This window comes from Eumetopias jubatus, unplaced genomic scaffold (assembly GCF_037043125.1).
Source record: "Eumetopias jubatus isolate StellerSeaLion01/CBP00866 unplaced genomic scaffold, mEumJub1_p1.0 scaffold_8, whole genome shotgun sequence".
NCBI lineage: Eukaryota > Metazoa > Chordata > Mammalia > Carnivora > Otariidae > Eumetopias > Eumetopias jubatus.
In genome coordinates, this window is record NW_028274814.1 from 23,965,009 (window position 1) to 23,984,393 (window position 19,385).

Genomic DNA, 19,385 nt, shown 5'->3' on the forward strand with positions numbered 1-19,385 from the left:
GGATGGGTTTTGTAGGATTACGATGAACCTATACAAATAATCTTAGAAATCATTTAATATCCGATTTTATTTTTCCAACACAACTGAAACAGTTTTATTAAATAAAGTTTTATTTTCTACTGTTTACACCCATGTTGCTGCTGTCACGTACAACAACGTACACAGATTCCTAGCATGAATTACCCATTGTTCACCCCCCACTGAACCACAGACATTGCGTGAGAATTAGAGCTTTGCTTTAGGGATTTAAAAAAAAAAAGAAAAGAACTGGGGCATCGTATCTTGAAAGAATATTCTCAAGTGATGTGTTGGAATTCAAAGGCATAGCCAATACAGTAAAACAGCACCGACTGCTGTCACTGGGAAGAAAGGAATGAAAACCAGGAGGAGTAATTATACAAGCAGGGGTTTCTAGGACCTGCTGGAACTGAAGCTCCTCGGGGGGGGGAGGGGGCACGTGGGCTGAGGGGCAGCCCTGAGAGGGGCCAAGTCGGGGGGGGGGGGGGGGGGTGGGACCATGGATACAAGGAGTTAAAAAAGTATAAAAAGTTAATTATATCTAAAATACAGATTAGATACAAATGTTCCAGAACTCATTAAATAAGCTCAAAAATACTGGAAAAGTGGCAATTTGAACTACATTTATTTTTAAACAAGTGGGGGGAAGAGAGTGTTCTGAATGTTGTGTGCAAAACCGATCCACACCACCGTCTCGCCGGCCCAAGTGAGCAGGGCACGGCAGCTACACTGCTTTCCAGCATCACAGGCAACACTACAGGGACATTTTCGAACGAATAATGTAAACTTTAGTTTTAAGGCAGCTGGTACTCATGCTGCACACAGGCTCAGCTCGGCGCCCACCTCACAAATGGGCCAGTGAGCACGTGAACACAAACTGTGAGGGAAGGAAAGGGGAACCAGCACTACTGGACAAAAACATTGTGTCAAAAGTATTTTCCCTTTCACACACACAAGAAGAAATGTTGGAACATTTAGAAAAACAAAGCACCCATCCCACCGACTTCAGCCTGTTCCTTGACAAAAATTTCAAAATACTGATAAATAATAGTGACCGCAAGCAGGATGCCAGTGCCAGAGCCGATGGCCCCGAGGAAGTCGGCTAACACCGACAGGGCGCCGATGCACAGGCCACCAAACGCGGCCGCCGTGGGGATGTACCTGCAAGACAGAGCCTCAGTCAGCCAGCGCGGGGACACGGGAGGGGACACGGGATGCCGGTGTGTCATCGGCACACTACACCAGCGGGGGGGGACGACCGTCTGCAGGGATGGCGTGCGTGTCCCACACAGTGCTGACATGCTGGGGGAGACTTTGTGACTCAGGGAAGGACGGGACCCCGATTTCCAGAAACCAGTCAATAGCCAAGAAAAGCAATACGTGATTTTTATGGCAGAAGGCTGGAATCTTCAACAGATTTAAGTATTAAAATATGTACTACTTTAAATAAGTCATCTTTAGCTCACTCTTGTAGATGAAGAGTAAATTTCAAAATGCTTTTTAAGTATCAAATTTACATGACAAGATATGGATGATCCTCTTTTACAGTAACTCAGTCTTGGCTGCACGTTTAGAATCACCCGAAGAACTCTTAAAAAACAATGGGACTGTGTTTAAAATACTCCAGAAAGAAGGCGGGAGAAAGCCTGGGGGAGATGGGGGATGAACAGAGATGGCAGAATGAGGCTAACCACGGAAGCCAGACACAAGCTGGGGACCCGGAGGTTCGCTCGACTACTCTTGGCAACCTATGTGCGCAATAAACAAAAAGTTCACATAAAAATACAAGTGCCTTTCAACCAATGGCTCTGGAACTGGATATCCACATGCACAAAAAGAAATCTGGATCCCTGTTTCACACTAAACACAAAACAAATTAGCTCAAAGCGGTTCAAAGACCTGAATGTAAGAGCCGAGACTCCTAATGGAAAACAAGAATAAATCTTTGTGACCTTGGGGTTAGGCGATGGTTTCCTACGTAAACACTTAAGAGCAGTGCAAAGCAACCAAGAGAAACCGAACTTCATCTAAATTAATAACTTGTGCATCAAAGGACACCAAGAAAGTGAAAAGACAACCCACAGAATGGCAATAAAATATTTATAAATCATATACCTGAGAAGAGGCATATCCAAAATACCTTTTTTTTTTTTTTAAGAATCTTACAACTCGGTAACAAAAAGACAATATGATTAAAAACAAGGAAACGATCTGAAAAGACATTTCTCCAAAGAAGATACACAAATAGCTAATTAAACGCATGAAAATATGTTCAACGTCATTACTCATCAGGGACATGCAAATCAAAGCCACCAAAAAGCTGCCACTTCCTACCCACGAGGTGGCTTTAATCAAAAAGCAAGAAGTGGTGCTTGCAAGGATGTGAACAACTGGAAGCTTCATCTACTGCTGGTGGGAATGCAGACCGGTACGGTCACACTGGAAAATAGCTGCCGGTTCCGCCGTATGTTAAACACAGAGTTACTAGATGACCCAACAAAATTCCACTCCTACAGCAATGAAAACATGGCCACACAAAACGTGTACAAACATGTTCTTAATAGCGTTACTCCTGATAGTCAAAAACTGGAAACCACCAAAATCTCCATCAACTGATGAATGGATAAACAAATGTGATTTAGTTCATCCATACGATGGAATATTGTTCACAAATAATGCATGAACCCTGAAAACTTTACGCCAAGTGAAAAAAGCTCTTCACCAAAGATCACAAGTCCATTTATATGAAATGTCCAGAAGAGGCAAATCTGTAGAGATCAAAAGTAAAAAGTTGGCTCGGGGGTGGGAGGTAACATAGGAATGGGGAATAACCAATAGGTACAAGGTGTCTTTCTGGGTGATGAAAATGCTTCTGGTTTGTTTTTTAACTTGGGTTGTGTTTTGCTTTGTTTTTAGTACTCTCTACACCCTATGTTGGGCTCAAACTCACAACCCTGAGATCAAGAGTCTGACACTCTTGGGAGCCGGCCAGGCACTCCGGTGACAAAAATGTTTTTTAAATTACATTGTAACGATTACACACTCTGAATATACTAAAAACAAAAACACTAAACCATGTAATTCAAATGAATGAATTACATGGGATGTGAATTATAGCTCAATAAAGCTGTTATCAAAAAATAAACTAATGATGGGATCCACCCTAGACCAAATAAATCACAATTCCTAGAGGTGGAACATCAGAACTTTTTAAAAGCTCCCAGGTGATTTTATGTGCAGCCAGACAACGAGGACCTCCAATCAGGAACATTTTGAATACTGGGCTGAGCAGTGAAGGGAACACAATTTTAAAAAATAATTTAGATGTCAACTTTGATGGGGAATAATTTTAGAGAACAATTCAGTATTGTGTTAAATTTTGCTTCTTCTGTGTAAAGTAGAAGAAAGATGCTTCATATTCAAACAGGATAACATGTGACAATAAAGATTGAAAAACCAAACACATGTATACGTACACACACACACACACACACACACACACACATACCCCCCAAGGATTAAATCTCATGACCTTACCTATTAAGTTCATGAACCATAGAGGTATCTCTGTGGCCCCTCATTACCATTTGCTGTTCTTTAAGCTGCTTAGCTACCTGCCAAGAGAAAAACAACTTATAAAATCAAACTATAAATATTTCACTGTTTACTACCTACCAGGTTCTGTGTGAAGTGGCTTTCCACACACCAGTAAATCAAAGATGAGACCATTAAGTAGGCACTGTCATATCATTCCCATTACACCCGAGGCTCAATGTTGCACACCACCTATTACCCACACATTAAACCAGTGTTTCTCAACCTTTTCCATTTTTCACCTCCCTAAACAGAAATTAAACACTAAGGAATAAGAATTTGTTGGGTAGGGTTCAGCTTTGGAGGGTTCACAAACCACTGTAAAAATCTAAGAATTTTTCCACCTTCCAGAAACCAGTTTTTGACCTCTCAGGGGTGATATTACCTCATTATTAAGAATGTATGACTTAAAAGTTTACATTATAAAAGTAATTAAAAGTGTTTCAATTACCATTTTGAAAATAAAAATGTTTATTTTCAAATAAAATAAATACTTACATCTTTGGCTGAGGAACCAGACACCTCTATCCATGTCTTAGAAAAGAATGCACATGATCCCAACATGAAGATGATATAAACCACCACATGGACAGGATCCTCAAAGATGGCGCCCATGGACTCGGGAGGAGAAAGATAGTAGCAGAGGCCTCCCACCGGGTAAGAACGAGCAGGTCCTCCCCCACTGACATCCTACATAACAAGAATAAATAGATGGTGAACCCAACTGGTCTAGATACATTTTTATGACTTTTCAAACTCCTCAGAAATTACAACAATGCTTTAAGCTCAAAGCACCTACAGCTAACAAGTCTATGGAACTTAAAGAGTTACTTTTGTGTCTATTATCTTCACGCCTTCAAAATTACATAGTGAGCATCTATTATATAAAAGACACTGTGAATCTATTAACAGAAGAGTGATCTTTTAAAAACCAACATTATAATACATTTACCAAAAAAAAAAAATCTCTCTTTTCCTAAAGACAGTAATATCATTACATTTATTGTCAATCTCTGATCACATTTAGAATCTGAAACTTTCTGCACTTTAACTATACAAGAGTATGCTCCATATCTTTTCACTTCAAAGTATTCTATGAAGAATACAATCAATTGAAATACTGACAGACGACTAACAACTCACTGCCTAAACTTCTTAGTTTTGTGTAAGAAATAGTCCTTTACTAAATATTTATCATAGGATTTTTAGCCAGACAAACATTTAAGAATTTTTATAGTAACAGAACTGGGAACAGTGTAAATTCTGGGGCACAGGGAGTGTGAAAGCAATTTCTGGCTGCAATGATTGCAAGGTCTAGTTCCTGAATATATATTTCAAACTGATTTCCTTACTGTGCCCCTAGAATCACTAATCCCCAATCAAAAGTACTCTTTATAGACGTAATTCAACTTCCCAGTAATTCTCTCATTAAAAAGGAACTTAGTTAAGATCACAACACAATCTATATACAGCCACTCGATGTACTTATTGCTATGAAATTATTACAGTAATAATTACTGATGGATTATCAGCTCACAAAGGGAGGGACCGCATCTTCCCTCATCACAGGCAATCACATTTCTGTTACATGAGCAGAGAAAGAGTACTGTGGATAAAGGGAATCCTATCTCCTTCAACTAACACTCAAGAGTACTGTCTTATCCTGTTAAACTTAAAAAAAAAAAAAGGGGCGGGGGGAGTCAGAAAGTGCTGGATTCTATTTCTGGTAACTCTATGCTCTCTCCAGTACAGTAATCACAGGCCTGTCTCTAGCCCAGTTAATCACAACTGGTTTATTGCCACCCAGGCCATGAAAGATGGGGGTAAAACGTCTTTCCAAAAAATTATAAACTCTGCGACAGGGAAGTGAATCTGAACATGTTATAGCAACTGCTTCAATTATGGCTCATCTCTTTCCGTTAAAAATATAACCATGAAATGGAAATTACAATAAATACAAATGCTTAGAATAAATAAAATACTCACAGCCCACTGTCCTAGTAAATTTACTAAAAAGTTGCCACTAAATCGAACAGACAGCATCTGGGAAATAACATACAGGTTTGACACTAAGGCCGACTGGAGAATAATGGGAATGTTCGAGGTGTAGAAGAGCTTGATGGGGTAGCTACTGTACTGTCCTCGATACCGGGCCGACTTGATGGGCAAGTCAACACGAAATCCCTAAAAAATGAAAATGAAGAGGAAGTAAGAGTGAGTGCACATCTCAAGTAAAGAACCCAGATGACAGGCAGAACAGTACACTGGGGAGTGTGAGAAGCAACGCTAACATTTTCCCTGCAGCCACCCCCCCACGCACACACGCACACACAGAACTCCTGTTCTATGCCATCACCACCAATATTTTGCACCTCACAGTCAAAAGAACAGAATTATTTGCTTGACTAGATTCTGCAACTGCAACAACTGACTTGTTAGATACTGACATTTCAAATGGCATTCTTTTCTTCAAGAGCACAACAAAAATCCACCTTCCGCCGACTTCGGTGAAAGAAGTATACGTACCTGAAAATATATAACAACGGCGAACACAAAAACCGTAGCAATGAGGTTCATGAGATTGGGTAAGTTCTGACGATAGAAAGCCTCCCGTAAAGCGCGGACCTTGTCTGTCCTGGTGGCCAGTAAGTGAAAGAGTGCTATGACTGCACCCTCAAACTCAGTACCTGATAAATCAAGAGAGAAAGTCGCTGTAGACTCTTTCTCCAAAGCTGTCCCGAAGATCAAACAAATAACCTTGAACCTCCAGTACATGGCGGAAAATAGGAGTCAAAATCATTCATCGATGTTGACTTTATAATACAGCCATGTGTGGAGCTTCCAAAAATCTTCACATCATTGAGGCAAAAATATCTTTTTTATTAGCACGAATCTCAAGTTTTCTCAAGAGACTATTCTTGATGAAAACAGCCAAAGTAGAATAAACCTAAGCAAATATTTAGGTCATAATGATTTGCCTCTCCTTTACTTTAGGGAAGGGAAAGGAGTATTTTTAAGGAGGGGGGAAAGCAACAGCAAAGCAGAACAAAGATGTCAGACTCAAAAGATCTATGTCACTCTCTCGAGCTGGCTTTTGTTTTACCAAGAATACTAGTAAACCATCGTTGCTCTTTTCTTAAGGCTGGGATCAGTTTAGACGTTAACTGTTATGGAGCCTGGATGGCATTTGAGATAAACGGAGATGGGTAAGGGGAAAGACAGAATGCAGGATTTCAAAATTTAGTTGCTATTACAAAGCCAAGGAGAACAGCAGCAAAAGTATTAGTGCTCCCTGATGATACAATAAATAACAGCGTTTTCATTTGAAAAATCTTAATCCACTACCTTTTTATTCCCCTGGGAATGCGGAAATCGGTCAATGACTTCTGCAGCAGTGGCTTAAGTAAGTAACATTTTAAAAAGCTGTTTGCAACCACTGAAATTTTCAATGAGCAGAGGCTAAGACTTAGATATAATTCTTTCTGAAGTACTGTTTCATACTCCACAAATCTCTGCTGCTTAACTCTTGAGCAATTAGCATCAGGTGTCCCCTGGGACAGCAAACCAGGATGTTTACAGGCATGTCCTGCTCCGTGACGGGTTACTTTCCAGCACACATCCAGCAAAACTCGTGCAGTTGCAGTCACTGTGCAATGTACCTCTGCCAGTGTTAATAGTAGTGGGACTAAAGGCCTTCCAGACAATGGTTTCACAGATGTTGGTGGCAATAAAGAGGGAAATACCAGACCCCAAGCCGTAACCCTTCTGTAGCAGCTCATCTAACAGCAGCACAATCAAACCAGCAACAAACAACTGTGGGGAAAGAAATGCAAGTAAGCTGAAGCAAGAATAAACTCAAGAAAGGGGAAGAGGAATACCATTGACTACTTGCAAAGTATGGGCATTTGTAATACTAAAACCTAATTGTTGCAATATCACTGTTAGGATTCTGCATCTTTTTAAACCCCACTTTAGTCAGAAGTCAGTTCTGCAAGTCAGAGGGGTGGAAAAATCGCTACATCATAAAGCAGACATTTCAACCTTTAAAGCACATTTATAAACCATCTGAATAGTTTCTCTTACAATGTTTAAGTAAGGCCTACTGAAAAGCGCACTAAAAAATGTTCAAACTTGTTCAATTTAGGACAGCAAAAAACTGAAAACATTCCAAGTAGTTCCAAGGAAGTGAAAGACCAAATGAAATATGGTATAATAACAAGACACAATTGTATACTGCCACTAAAGGAAAAGTATGTAAACTAGGCTGAGACATTTTTAAGGTATTCTATGCAATACTTTAATACATTACATAGACAGTTACCATTGAACAACACAGGTCCACATATACACAGATTTTTTTTTCTAAATACTATAAATGTATTTTCTCTTCCTTCTGATTTTTTTAATAATCTTTTCTCTAGCTTACGATATCATATAAATATGGTATATAACATACAAAATGTGAGTTAACTGGCCATTTATGCTATCGACAAGGCTTCAGGTGGGCTGTTAGTAGTTAAGTTTTGAGGGAGTCAAAAGTTATATGTGGTTTTCAACTGCATGGGGGGTGGTCAGCGCCCCAACACCTGTGCTGTTCAAGGGTCAACTGTAATATATAGAGAGAATAAGTCAAAAAGAGCACAAATTAATACGTACAGAGATTATAACAATGTCAAAAATGCACTCCATACCCACAGTGACAAAGATTGAAGGTAAATGTGAAGACAAGGATTTGCCAGGTTCTTAAGCTCATCCTTTTTTAAAAATAAAAGCATACTAAGTTTAATTTATGTGAAATTGAAAATTCTTAATTTTCCTCTTGGAGAAGACATTTCCGTAAAAGTATGCACCAATTAAAAACAACCCATAGCCTGGCAAGTGACCTCCACAGTCATGTCTTCCCTGCACTGCAGTAACCTAATCAAGAGGGGAAGAAAATACACTTCTACACCTCCAACCTCACACCTGTCCCCATTTTAAAAACCCCATCCTACGTAAGTGAGGAAATGCCACCTCCATTCTGCCCAGCTCTGAAGCCTCCCACCTTCTTACTCAGCTTACCTGACATCCCCCATTACAAAAGAGAGCAAACAAGCTACAGTCCACCATTTTAAGCATGCTTACCTTCTGCAGAGGTTTTTTTTTCCTTAACTGTCATTTCAGTGGTTGTACAGAGCCTAAATGGTCTATTAGTCTTTTAGTTTGATTTTCAAAGGATTGGAAAAAGGGTACAATTCTTCAAACTTCTAAGAGTGCTCATGAATCCTTTACTGTTTGAAAACCAAGTTTAACACTTTGACAAGATAAAAGAGAAGTTAGGCCTTACTACTGAGATTTTATTTTGACCACAATTATGTATTAAGTAAATAAATACTCCCAATCAGAAAACCAAATTTGTGCAGGGAATAATAGCTGTCCACAAACTATCAGCCCACCAAAAAGTCTGATCATGGGCTTCTGATTAAATGACCTGTCCAGAGTCATAAAGTCATTCTGAAATACCTGTAATTCTCCAAACCCCCTGTTCAGACCAATTAACCATCAGACTACAGGGTGATTCATGTATGTCCTGCAAAAATCAAAACTCATATTTTTCTAACTGGCACAGAGAAGTCTAAATGAGAAATGGTTTCTATAATCAAAAGAGTAAGATAAAAGACAGTAAAAAGCATGTGAACTATGCCTCCGAGGGAGGAGACACTGAGAAACCAGGAAGTTACAGCATCTCGTTGACTACAACAGTGAGGGAGACTGAATGCTAACTGCATGCGCTTGTGGAATGTGCCATACCTATAAATCTCTAAATTAGGCACAAAAATAGCTCTACATTTCAACTCTGCTTGTGCATGCGCGCGCACGCGCGCACACACACACACAATTGGACAAAACAATACTTACCTTTCCTACGTGCCATGCACACTGATATTTTCTACTCTGTTATTTTAATCAAGACCCACTATCCAGATTTCAAATCTCACTAGTTCCAAGACATGACCACATGAAGGAAACAAGAATAATTAAGGTGAGAAATACCTTACCTAAGAGCATGCAAACAGTTTTCAAAGTCTATGTTTCTGGGTGAAACACACTGATCCAATCATCTCTCTTCAGTGTATCCACATATTTTCAATGTTAGCAATGCCTTAAAAGACACACTACCCACCTATGATCAAACACATTTCTCTATACGTTAACACTGAAAGAATTAACCACAAGTATTTGTATGCCAGAATTTCTGTAAAAAAAAAAAAAGTATATACATATCCATTTATTTCATTCCTGGAATATAACTATTCCTTGACCTCTGATACTGGGGGAAAAAATTAAAATAGCTTAACTCTGTTTTTATCTCAAATTCAAATTTGTAACGACTCCACAGGAGTCAACGCTTTAACCCAAAATTGGTCCGATGAGGTTCTTCAAGAATCCAAAAATACCTTACTAAAATACTAGAAAAAGTGTACTGGAGCATAATGTTCTAAGAGCTAGGTGCCAATTCTGTCTTTTTAACAATCAGGGTTATTCTGGGGGCGCCTGGGTGGCTCAGTTGGTTAAGTGTCTGTCTCTGGCTCGGGTCATGATCCCAAGGTCCTGGGGCTGGGCTCCCTGATAGGCGGGGGTCTGCTTTTCCCTCTCCCTCTGCCCCTCCCCCCTGCTCATGCTCTCTCTCTCCCCTCCTCCCTCTCGCTCAAATAAATCTTTAAAATATATATAAATAAAAATCAGAGCTATTCTGAACTACAGGTTGCATAAAGCAAAGGCTTTAATAAAGAAACCAAGTAAGACAACAACTGATGCATTGGTATCGACAATGCCAAAAGCATGTGGAGAGGTCCTAAGCACCGAAAGACATCCAAATCACTTTTCAGAGGATCTTCTCTCCCCAAGCCACTGCAACTCTTCTTCCTCTAATTCTCAAAGGTTATAAATTTGCCAATCAAGGTTTTTTTTAAAAATGGAGAAATAAGGACAACGTAATGGGAATTCCCTAGGGCTCAGAAACCTACCAAAGACTGATAATCCACTAAAAATTCCTCACCTGGTCAAAAGACAAAATATTTCCATCTAGTTAGAGGAGCTCCCCCTTGTTGTTAATGACACCAATAAATACTTGAACAACCCAATTCTCCTTGTTCTAATCATACTCACTACATGATCTTATTTTGATCTGCTTCCTATATAAGGTTTCTCATTAAAAAAGGATGGTCAACCTTGCCAATCTGAAATGGTCCCATTTCTCAATGTATATATTTATAAGTTGGTATTTCACTTTTATAAAAATATTTTTCCGAAATTAATGCTTTGACCATTAAAAAAAATGTTCCTGGGGCGCCTGGGTGGCTCAGTCGTCAAGCGTCTGCCTTCGGCTCAGCTCATGATCCCAGGGTCCTGGGATCGAGCCCCCATCGGGCTCCCTGCTCAGCAGGGAGTCTGCTTCTCCCTCTCCCACTCCCCCCTGCTTATGTTCCCTCTCTTGCTGTGTCTCTCTCTGTCAAATAAATAAATAAAATCTTTAAAAAAAAAATGTTCCTAAGTGAATCCTAATTCCATAGAGTGAGCAAGAAGAGGCATTTCCAAAATAACAAGGACTCTAGATGCCGTGTTTATCAAACTTCTTTTCAAAATCCCATAAATAACTATTACATAACTTAAGTACAATCCATTCTTGGGTAGCTTCTCTAAATGATTTTTAAGGATCGTACATTAGAAAAATATCTTCTAAATTTGACACACTTTGAGATACTTAGTACAGGGATAATTATGTTGGACTTTAAAAGTTCAGTTCCGAAGGGTCTATTTTAAAAATCCATGGAATATATGTATACAGGCTCATGTGTTTTACTAGCTGTGAGATATTATTTGTAATGCCATTATTTTGTATACCACGAACAAGGAAAAAATATACTGCCAATTAAACCATGACAGTAACTTGTCACAAAGAATTTTTATTTTCCACTTACAAAGAAAATATTTTAGACCTACACACCGATTTTATCATCTAGCCTGTTCTGTGCCTTTGCGTACACACAGTGACTGTTCCATAACAAACCAGAGACTTTTGCAGACATTTTAAACAGCAACTATCTCAAAAACATGTTACACCAACAATGCACATAACCAATTGATGCAATGAACATGTGAATAGCTCTAACCAGCTGACACACATATGCAGACAATGACTCCTATCACGACTGCTGCCTGGCTGACAACAAACGTGGGGCACTATCCGCTATAAGAAAAAACATCCTGGGCGCCTGGGTGGCTCAGTCGCTTAAGCGTCTGACTTCAGCTCAGGTCATGAGCCCAGGGTCCTGGAATTGAGCCCCGTATCGGCTCCCTGCTCAGCGGGGAATCTGCTTCTGCTTCTCCCTCTCCCTCTGCCCCTTCCCCTGCTCCTACTCTCTCTCACCCTCAAATAAATAAAAATCTTAAAAAAAAAAATCCTGATCCCAGAAACATCAAAAAGTAAAAAATGTGCATCTAAGAATCAGTGAACTACAGCTGATCCATAATTCCTTATACTATGCAGCAATCAGGCTACTAAAACAAGTTTTAATTTTTTTATATCAACACAATTTATACATGTCACTTCAACAATCAAAATCTTATAATTAAATAATTCACAAGCAAGAAAACTAATGTATCAACCACTTAAAGAGTTGTTAGAAAAGAAAAAAGGGATCAAACTGTTTTGTTATCTGCAGATGAAAAACTGGATTTCTTACCTGAATAATGATAAGGAGACAGATGCCAGCACCCATTTCAGCAGGATCCCCATACATGCCCGTCATGACATACACAATGGCTTGCCCAATGGTAATGATCATACCAAATACTGACAAAAATTGGGGGAAAAGGAGTACATGCTTACAACCAAAGACAAGAAAGACTAGAAAAATATCTTTACCACAAAATTCTCAAATTTGGAAAAGACTCTTTAAGTGTATTAATAGCTCACGTTTCTGGGCTCCATTGAATAGAGCTCTATCTTTGGGTGTGTCTCCAACTTCAATGATTTTGGCTCCAGCCAACAACTGCATAATCAAACCAGATGTTACAATTGGGGAGATACCCAATTCCATTAAAGTTCCTGTAGAGGAGAAGGAAAAAAGTAAATAATCTTTGCTATAACTAATGCAGATTAGTTTACAAGTGTTGCAATCCTTCATTATGTCTATTAAAACACATGCTCAAATGTTAATAGGCACATATTCATTCTTTAAACACTGATTAACACATTTATTTACTTATTTTTTTTTAAGATTTTATTTATTTATTTCAGAGAGAGCGAGCATGAGAGGGGGTTGGACCAGAGGGAGAAGCAGACTCCCTGCTGAGCAGGGAGCCGGATGCAGGACTCGATCGCGGGACTCCAGGATCATGACGTGAACCGAAGGCAGTCGCCCAACCAACTGAGCCACCAGGCGCCCTATTTACTTCATTTAATTTTTTTTAAAGATTTTATTTATGTATTTGACAGAGAGAGACACAGCGAGAGAGGGAACACAAGCAGGGGGAGTGGGAGAGGGAGAAGCAGGCTTCCCGCAGAGCAGGGAGCCCGATGCGGGGCTTGATCCCAGGACCCTGGGACCATGACCTGAGCTGAAGGCAGACGCTTAACGACTGAGCCACCCAGGTGCCCTATTTACTTCATTTATTAACACAACCTTGCAACAACTCATTGAGTCAAATTTACTATCCCCAAAAAAGGTAAATTTCTATAAATTCTAAATTTAAAACGTTAAATTCTTTGAAAGAAATCTTCCAAAATTTCTGTTCAAATCATTATTTTTAAAGCTTACACTGAACATTTTATTTTAATGCAAAATAAGAAGTACATACCAAGCCTGAGAATTAAATACCAAGTTAATAAAAAAATGACATTTAAGAATATTTGTGACTCTTCTAATTCAAATTCTAAAATTACAGAGAGAGTCATCTAAACCAATGTTGTAGAACATTTAGTGAGTGGCATGAAAAATGTTCATGACTTAGTGGATAGAAAAATAAAAAATTTGAAAAACAGTATTACAGTTAGATTTCAGTTAATACTTAGGTGGAAAAATAGTTTCCTGATATTTTAGTCAGGTTGTCAGGATACGGTTATTTTTACCCAGTGAGAATTCTTTTTCTTCTTTTTGCCTCTCTTGATTTTTTAAGTTTTTTTTTTTTTTAACAGTGAAAAATATAGTGAAAAATAAGAAAACCAAATATGCCAGTGTACAAGTTAACATGTAAAACGAGTAATTCTACATCACCAAGAATATGTTTCCACTGGTCATTCTGTCGTACCACAACCTTAAATCCTGGCTTTTATAAATGTTGAAAAAGTACCCTTAATATGAGAAGAGATTCCATCCTGGGAGGATTCTTCACGTCTTCTCAAATATTTCAACAGTAAAAGGTAACAACATTTCTTACTGTTAAAACCAGCAGGTAGAGAAGTAGGTAGGAAGGTAAACATTTTTTTTAAGTCAAATCACAAAATTTTAACTGTCAAATGGATCTAGTCTGAGAATAAATACAGTCAAATACAGAATAAATACAGTCAAACTTTGATGACAATTTCATATAAGAAATATGGCACCTCAAATCAGTAGGGAAAAGGATAAGTGGACCTCACCAAATGACTGGCCATTTGTAAAAAATTACACCTGCATTTCTTACCTCATGACTTACGTCAAAATAAAGGCCCGATGTATGGAAAATTTAACTATAAGAGACAAATGACAAAAATACTAGAAGTAAGTATGCTTATCATCTCGGAAAAGAAAAAAACTTCCTAAGCATGACAAAAAAAACCTAGAACCCACAATGAAAAAGATGATGTTATGGTTAGATACAACTATGAAAATCCCACGCACGAAAACACTGCATAAAAGTTTAAAAAGAAAAGGGGGCAGCATAAAAGTTAGAAGAAAAATACTTGAACACAAATGAGAGTTCCTATCTCCAATATGCTAAGAGTTCTTCCAGGATCAGTTAAAAATGAACAAATCAATAGGAAAAAAGAAAAAAGGAGAAAGAGAGAACACAGTATGGCTGCTCCCAGTGATGGTCTTTCTCAGGAAATACTCACAGTGCAGGAAGGGACCCCCACACCCAGATCTGAACTATGTAACCCTGACACTCTAACCAAAGCTGACTGAGCCCGGTGTAAATCCTGTAGTTTGGAATTTTGAGCCAAGAACCAAAGAACCCAGGAATTTGGGGAGCTAAATCCCAAAGAAAAAGTTGCCAATCCCTGCTGCCAATCTAAAGTTGCCCTGGTTTTCTCTCCCAGCCCAGGCTTAGTTGTTCTACCTCCTCTATGAAGTCCAAAAAATGATCACTACCTTTCTAATAAATTCCATCTTTGTGTTTAAACCGGTCAGGAATTTTCTATTGCTTAAAACAAGTCCACTCAGAAAAAATTCAAATATTCAATAAAAATATAAGATTATGTTCAAGCTCGCCAATATATAAAGAAAAACAAATTAAATAACAGATACCATTTTTACCTTCCAAAGACTAAAAGACTAATAATATCCACTGTTGGAAGAAAAATATTCTCATATACAACTGCTCAGTGTATAAAATAATACATCTTTTGGGAAGTTAATTTAGCATTATTTATCAAAAACTTAGGTGATATGTACCTTGCACAGTTAAACTTCTAGAAATTAATTCTGTTAAAAAATGACAGGAGGGGCGCCTGGGTGGCTCAGTTGTTAAACATCTGCCTTCAGCTCAGGTCACAATCTCAGGGTCCTGGGATCGAGCCCCGCATCGGGCTCCCTGCTCCACGGGAGGCCTGCTTCTCCCTTTCCCACTCCCCCTGCTTGTGTTCTCTCTCTCCCTGTCAAATAAACGAATAAAATCTTAAAAAAAAAAAAAAAAAGACAGGAGAGAGCATTACAGTGATAGCATTCATGGTAGCACTGGTTAAAATGATACAAAACTGGGGAAAAAAACTAAATGTGTGACAGAAGAGGACCCTAATGGCCTGGAATCACACTTAAAGGACTCTCCTTACTTTGTCTCTAAGACCTTTATGATCTGGCTCTTGGACTCATCTGTAATACCGTGTTCTACCTCATTACTCCTTTCTTTTCTTTTTTTTCTAGCCACACTGACTCCTCATCCTTCCCTGAGCATATGAAGCACACTCCCATCTCGGGGCCTGGGCACATGCTATTCCCTACAATGTTCCTCCCCCAGATCGTCACATGGCCTTCTCTCTCGTGTCCTGTAGGTCTCTGCTCCAATGTCCCTCCCCTCACCCAAAATGTACTTCATGAGAGGACATCTCCCCAAACAGAATAATATAAACTCCGTGACAACGGGGACATTGTCTTGATCACTGCTCTAATCTCAGCGCCTAGCACAAAGCTCGCCACAGAGTAAGAACTCAAAAAAGACCTGAATGATTAAATAATTCATGACATAGACATAGAATGGAACAGTATATACCCTATAAATAAAACAACTCTTCCAAGAAATTGAGTAAACACACTAAGTAGAATAGTTACATAATTTATCTTATCTTTTAGTTAAAAAAAAAAAAAAAAGCAAGCACGGGGGGCGCCTGGGTGGCTCAGTCATTAAGCGTCTGACTTCAGCTCAGGTCCCCGCGTCGGGCTCCCTGCTCCACAGGAAGCCTGCTTCTCCCTCTCCCACTCCCCCCGCTTGTGTTCCCTCTCTCGCTCTCTCTCTCTCTCTCTGTCAAATAAATAAATCTTTAAAAAAAACAAAAACAAACCCCAGCTGACCCTTGAACAATGGAGGGGTTAGAGACACTGACGGCCCCCATGCAGTCAAAAATCCATGGATAACTTTTGACTCCCCAAAACAAAAACTTAACTACTAATAGCCTATTGTTGACCGGAACCTTACCAATAACATCAACAGTCAATTAACACATATTTTGTATGTTATGTATCATATACTATATTCTTGTAATTAAGTCAGCTAAAAAAGAAAATGTTATGGAGGGGCAGAGCAAGATGGCGGAGGAGTAGGAGACCTGGATTTCGTCTGGTCTCAGGAATTCAGCTGAATAGGGATCAAACCATTCTGAACACCTACGAACTCAACAGGAGATGGAAGAAGAGAGTAGCAACAACTCTCTGAACAGAGAAGCGCCCACTTTCTGGAAGGTAGGACGTGCGGAGAAGTGAATCCGAGGCGATATTCGGGAGGATAGACGGTGGGGGAGGGGGCCTCCGTCGGCCGCTTCTGGCAAGTGCTAGAGCCGCGCAGCACAAAATCGGACCTTTTAGAAGCCGGCTCCGTTGAGGGATGTGGCTCCAGTGGCTTAAGCGGGGGGTGGAACCCTCGCGGGACAGTGTGGTCTCAGGACCCTCGGGGTCACAGAAAGACCAGGGGTGCCTGAGTGCGGCAGAGCTCCCAGGTATCGGAGCGGGGAAGCCGGCTGCAGAGACGGAGCCGAGGCGCGGGCTCTCAGCTCGGGGTGGCCATAAACTGTGATCCGCGGCCCCGTCGGGCCACTGCTCCTCCAGCAGGGACCCAACAAGCGGCAGATCCGGGGAGACTCCCCTTCCTCCCCCGGGAGGAGCGGCGCGGGAGCGCACCGCAGGGATCTGCTGGGTTTGGAGACTCCACACGGGGTCGGGTGCCAGAGATACAAACGCTCGGTCACAGGCCGGGTGAGCACGGAGTGCGGCCGGAGACCGGGGAGACGGGAGTGACTGCTTTTCTCTGGGGGCGCACTGAGGAGCGGGGCCCCGAGTTCTCAGCTCCTCCGGGTGGAGATTGGGAGGCCACCATTTTCACCCTGGTCCTCCAAAGCTGTACCGAGAGCTTGCAGGGAACAAAAGCTCCTGAGAGCAAACCCGAGCAGCTTGCTTAGCCCGGACCCACAAGGGCGGGACAATTCCGCCTCCGGCAAAGACATTTGGGAACCACGGCAACAGGCCCCTCCCCCAGAAGATCAGCACCAACAGCCAGCAAGCCAAGACCAAGTTTACCGCTCAAGGAGAATGGGAGAACTCCAGCGCTAGGGGAATACTGCACATAGAATACATGGCTTTTTTACCATAATTCATTAGTTTTTCAAGGTTAATTTTTTCACTGTTTTTTTTCTGAATTTTTTTTTCCCTTTTACAAACAACATCTTATCAATCCGTTTTTTAAAAAAAAACCTTTTTATTTTTCATTTTTAGAGTCATATTTTTATCCCTTCATAGTAGTTACCCTTATTTTTGGCATATATATATAAGTGGTTCTCTCTTTAAAATGTTGAGATACAATTCTTCTAACAGATCAAAATATACCCTAAATCACCAGTGTATGGCTTTGTTCTAGTCTCCTGCCTGATCACATTCTCTCCTTTTTTTCTTTTTTTTCTTTTTTCTTTTTAAATCTTCTTTCTTTTTAAAAAACAACTTCTTATCAATTCCTTTTATAAAATCTTTTATAATTTTCATCTTTACAATCATCTTCCATCCCTTCATTGTATCAACCCTTATTTTGTACATATATAAGTCTTTCTTCCTTTAAAATTTTAGCAGGCACTTTCTTCTAACAGACCAAAATATGCCCAAAAGCTAGTGTGTGGCACTGATCTATGCACTAGCCTGATAGTATTTGATCATATTCTGTTTTTTGTTTTGTTCTGTTTTTGCTTGTTTTTATCTTTTTCTTTTCCCTTTTTTTTCCTCTTCTTTCTTTCCCTTTCTTGTCCCCTGGTTTCAGGTCTTTTCTGATTTGTATAGAGTATATTTGCTGGAGACGTTGTTAACCTGTTAGCATTCTGTTGTCTTATTCATCTATTCTCCTCTGGACAAAACGACAAGACGAAAAAAATCACCTCAGCAAAAAGAACAAGAGGTAGTACCGTCTGCCAGAGACCTACTCAATACGGACATTAGTACGATGTCGGACCTAGAGTTCAGAATCATGACTTTAAAGATACTAGCTGGGCTTGAAAAAAGCGTGGAAGTTATTAGAGAAACCCTTTCTGGAGAAATAGAAGAACTAAAATCTAACCAAGTCGAAATCAAAAAGGCTATTAATGAGGTGCAATCAAAAATGGGGGCACTAACTGCTAGGATAAATGAGGCAGAAGAGAGAATCAGCGATGTAGAAGACCAAATGATGGAAAATAAAGAGGCTGAGAAAAAGAGAGATGAACAACTACAGGATCCCGAGGGCAGAATTCGAGAGATAAGCGATACGATAAGACGAAACGACATTAGAATAATTGGGATCCCAGAAGAAGAAGAAAGAGAGAGAGGGGCAGAAGGCATATTGGAGCAAATTATAGCAGAGAACTTCCCTAATGTGGGGAAGGAAACAGGCATCAAAATGCAGGAGGCACAGAGAACCCCTCTCAAAATCAATAAAAACAGGTCAACACCCCGACATCTAATAGTAAAACTTACGCATCTCAGAGACAAAGAGAAAATCCTGAAAGCAGCTTGGGAGAAGAGGTCTGTAACCTACAATGGTAGAAATATTAGATTGGCAACAGACCTATCCACAGAGACCTGGCAGGCCAGAAAGGACTGGCATGAGATCCTCAGAGCACTAAACGAGAAAAATATGCAGCCAAAAATACTATATCCAGCTAGGCTATCATTGAAAATAGAAGGAGAGATAAAAAGCTTCCAGGACAAACAAAAACTAAAGGAATTTGCAAACACAAAACCAGCCCTACAAGAAATATTGAAAGAGGTCCTCTAAGCAAAAAGAGAGCCTAAAAGCAGCATAGATCAGAAAGGAACACAGACAATATACAGTAACAGTCACCTTACAGGCAATACAATGGC

The 19,385-nt window shown here is 39.9% G+C and overlaps 1 protein-coding gene across 3 annotated transcripts in view; it reads right to left on the reverse strand.

Annotated features, from left to right (window-relative positions):
* Window positions 1-517: 517 nt before the first annotated feature.
* The window catches only part of SEC61A2 (SEC61 translocon subunit alpha 2), a 32,913-nt gene continuing 14,045 nt past the window's right edge, over window positions 518-19,385 (reverse strand). The window contains exons 1-9 of one of the 3 annotated variants that reach the window (XM_028114703.2): window positions 14,281-14,328; window positions 12,572-12,703; window positions 12,339-12,448; window positions 7,272-7,425; window positions 6,139-6,299; window positions 5,599-5,796; window positions 4,111-4,302; window positions 3,556-3,632; window positions 518-1,179 (exon numbers count right to left, since the gene is read on the reverse strand). In XM_028114703.2, the coding sequence (XP_027970504.1) occupies window positions 993-1,179; window positions 3,556-3,632; window positions 4,111-4,302; window positions 5,599-5,796; window positions 6,139-6,299; window positions 7,272-7,425; window positions 12,339-12,448; window positions 12,572-12,695 (1,203 nt within the window). In that variant the 5' untranslated portion in view covers window positions 12,696-12,703; window positions 14,281-14,328 and the 3' untranslated portion in view covers window positions 518-992. Of the gene's footprint in view, window positions 1,180-3,555; window positions 3,633-4,110; window positions 4,303-5,598; window positions 5,797-6,138; window positions 6,300-7,271; window positions 7,426-12,338; window positions 12,449-12,571; window positions 12,704-14,280; window positions 14,329-19,385 lie in introns of those variants that run through there. The other 2 variants (XM_028114702.1, XM_028114704.1) reach the window with 2 other exon arrangements.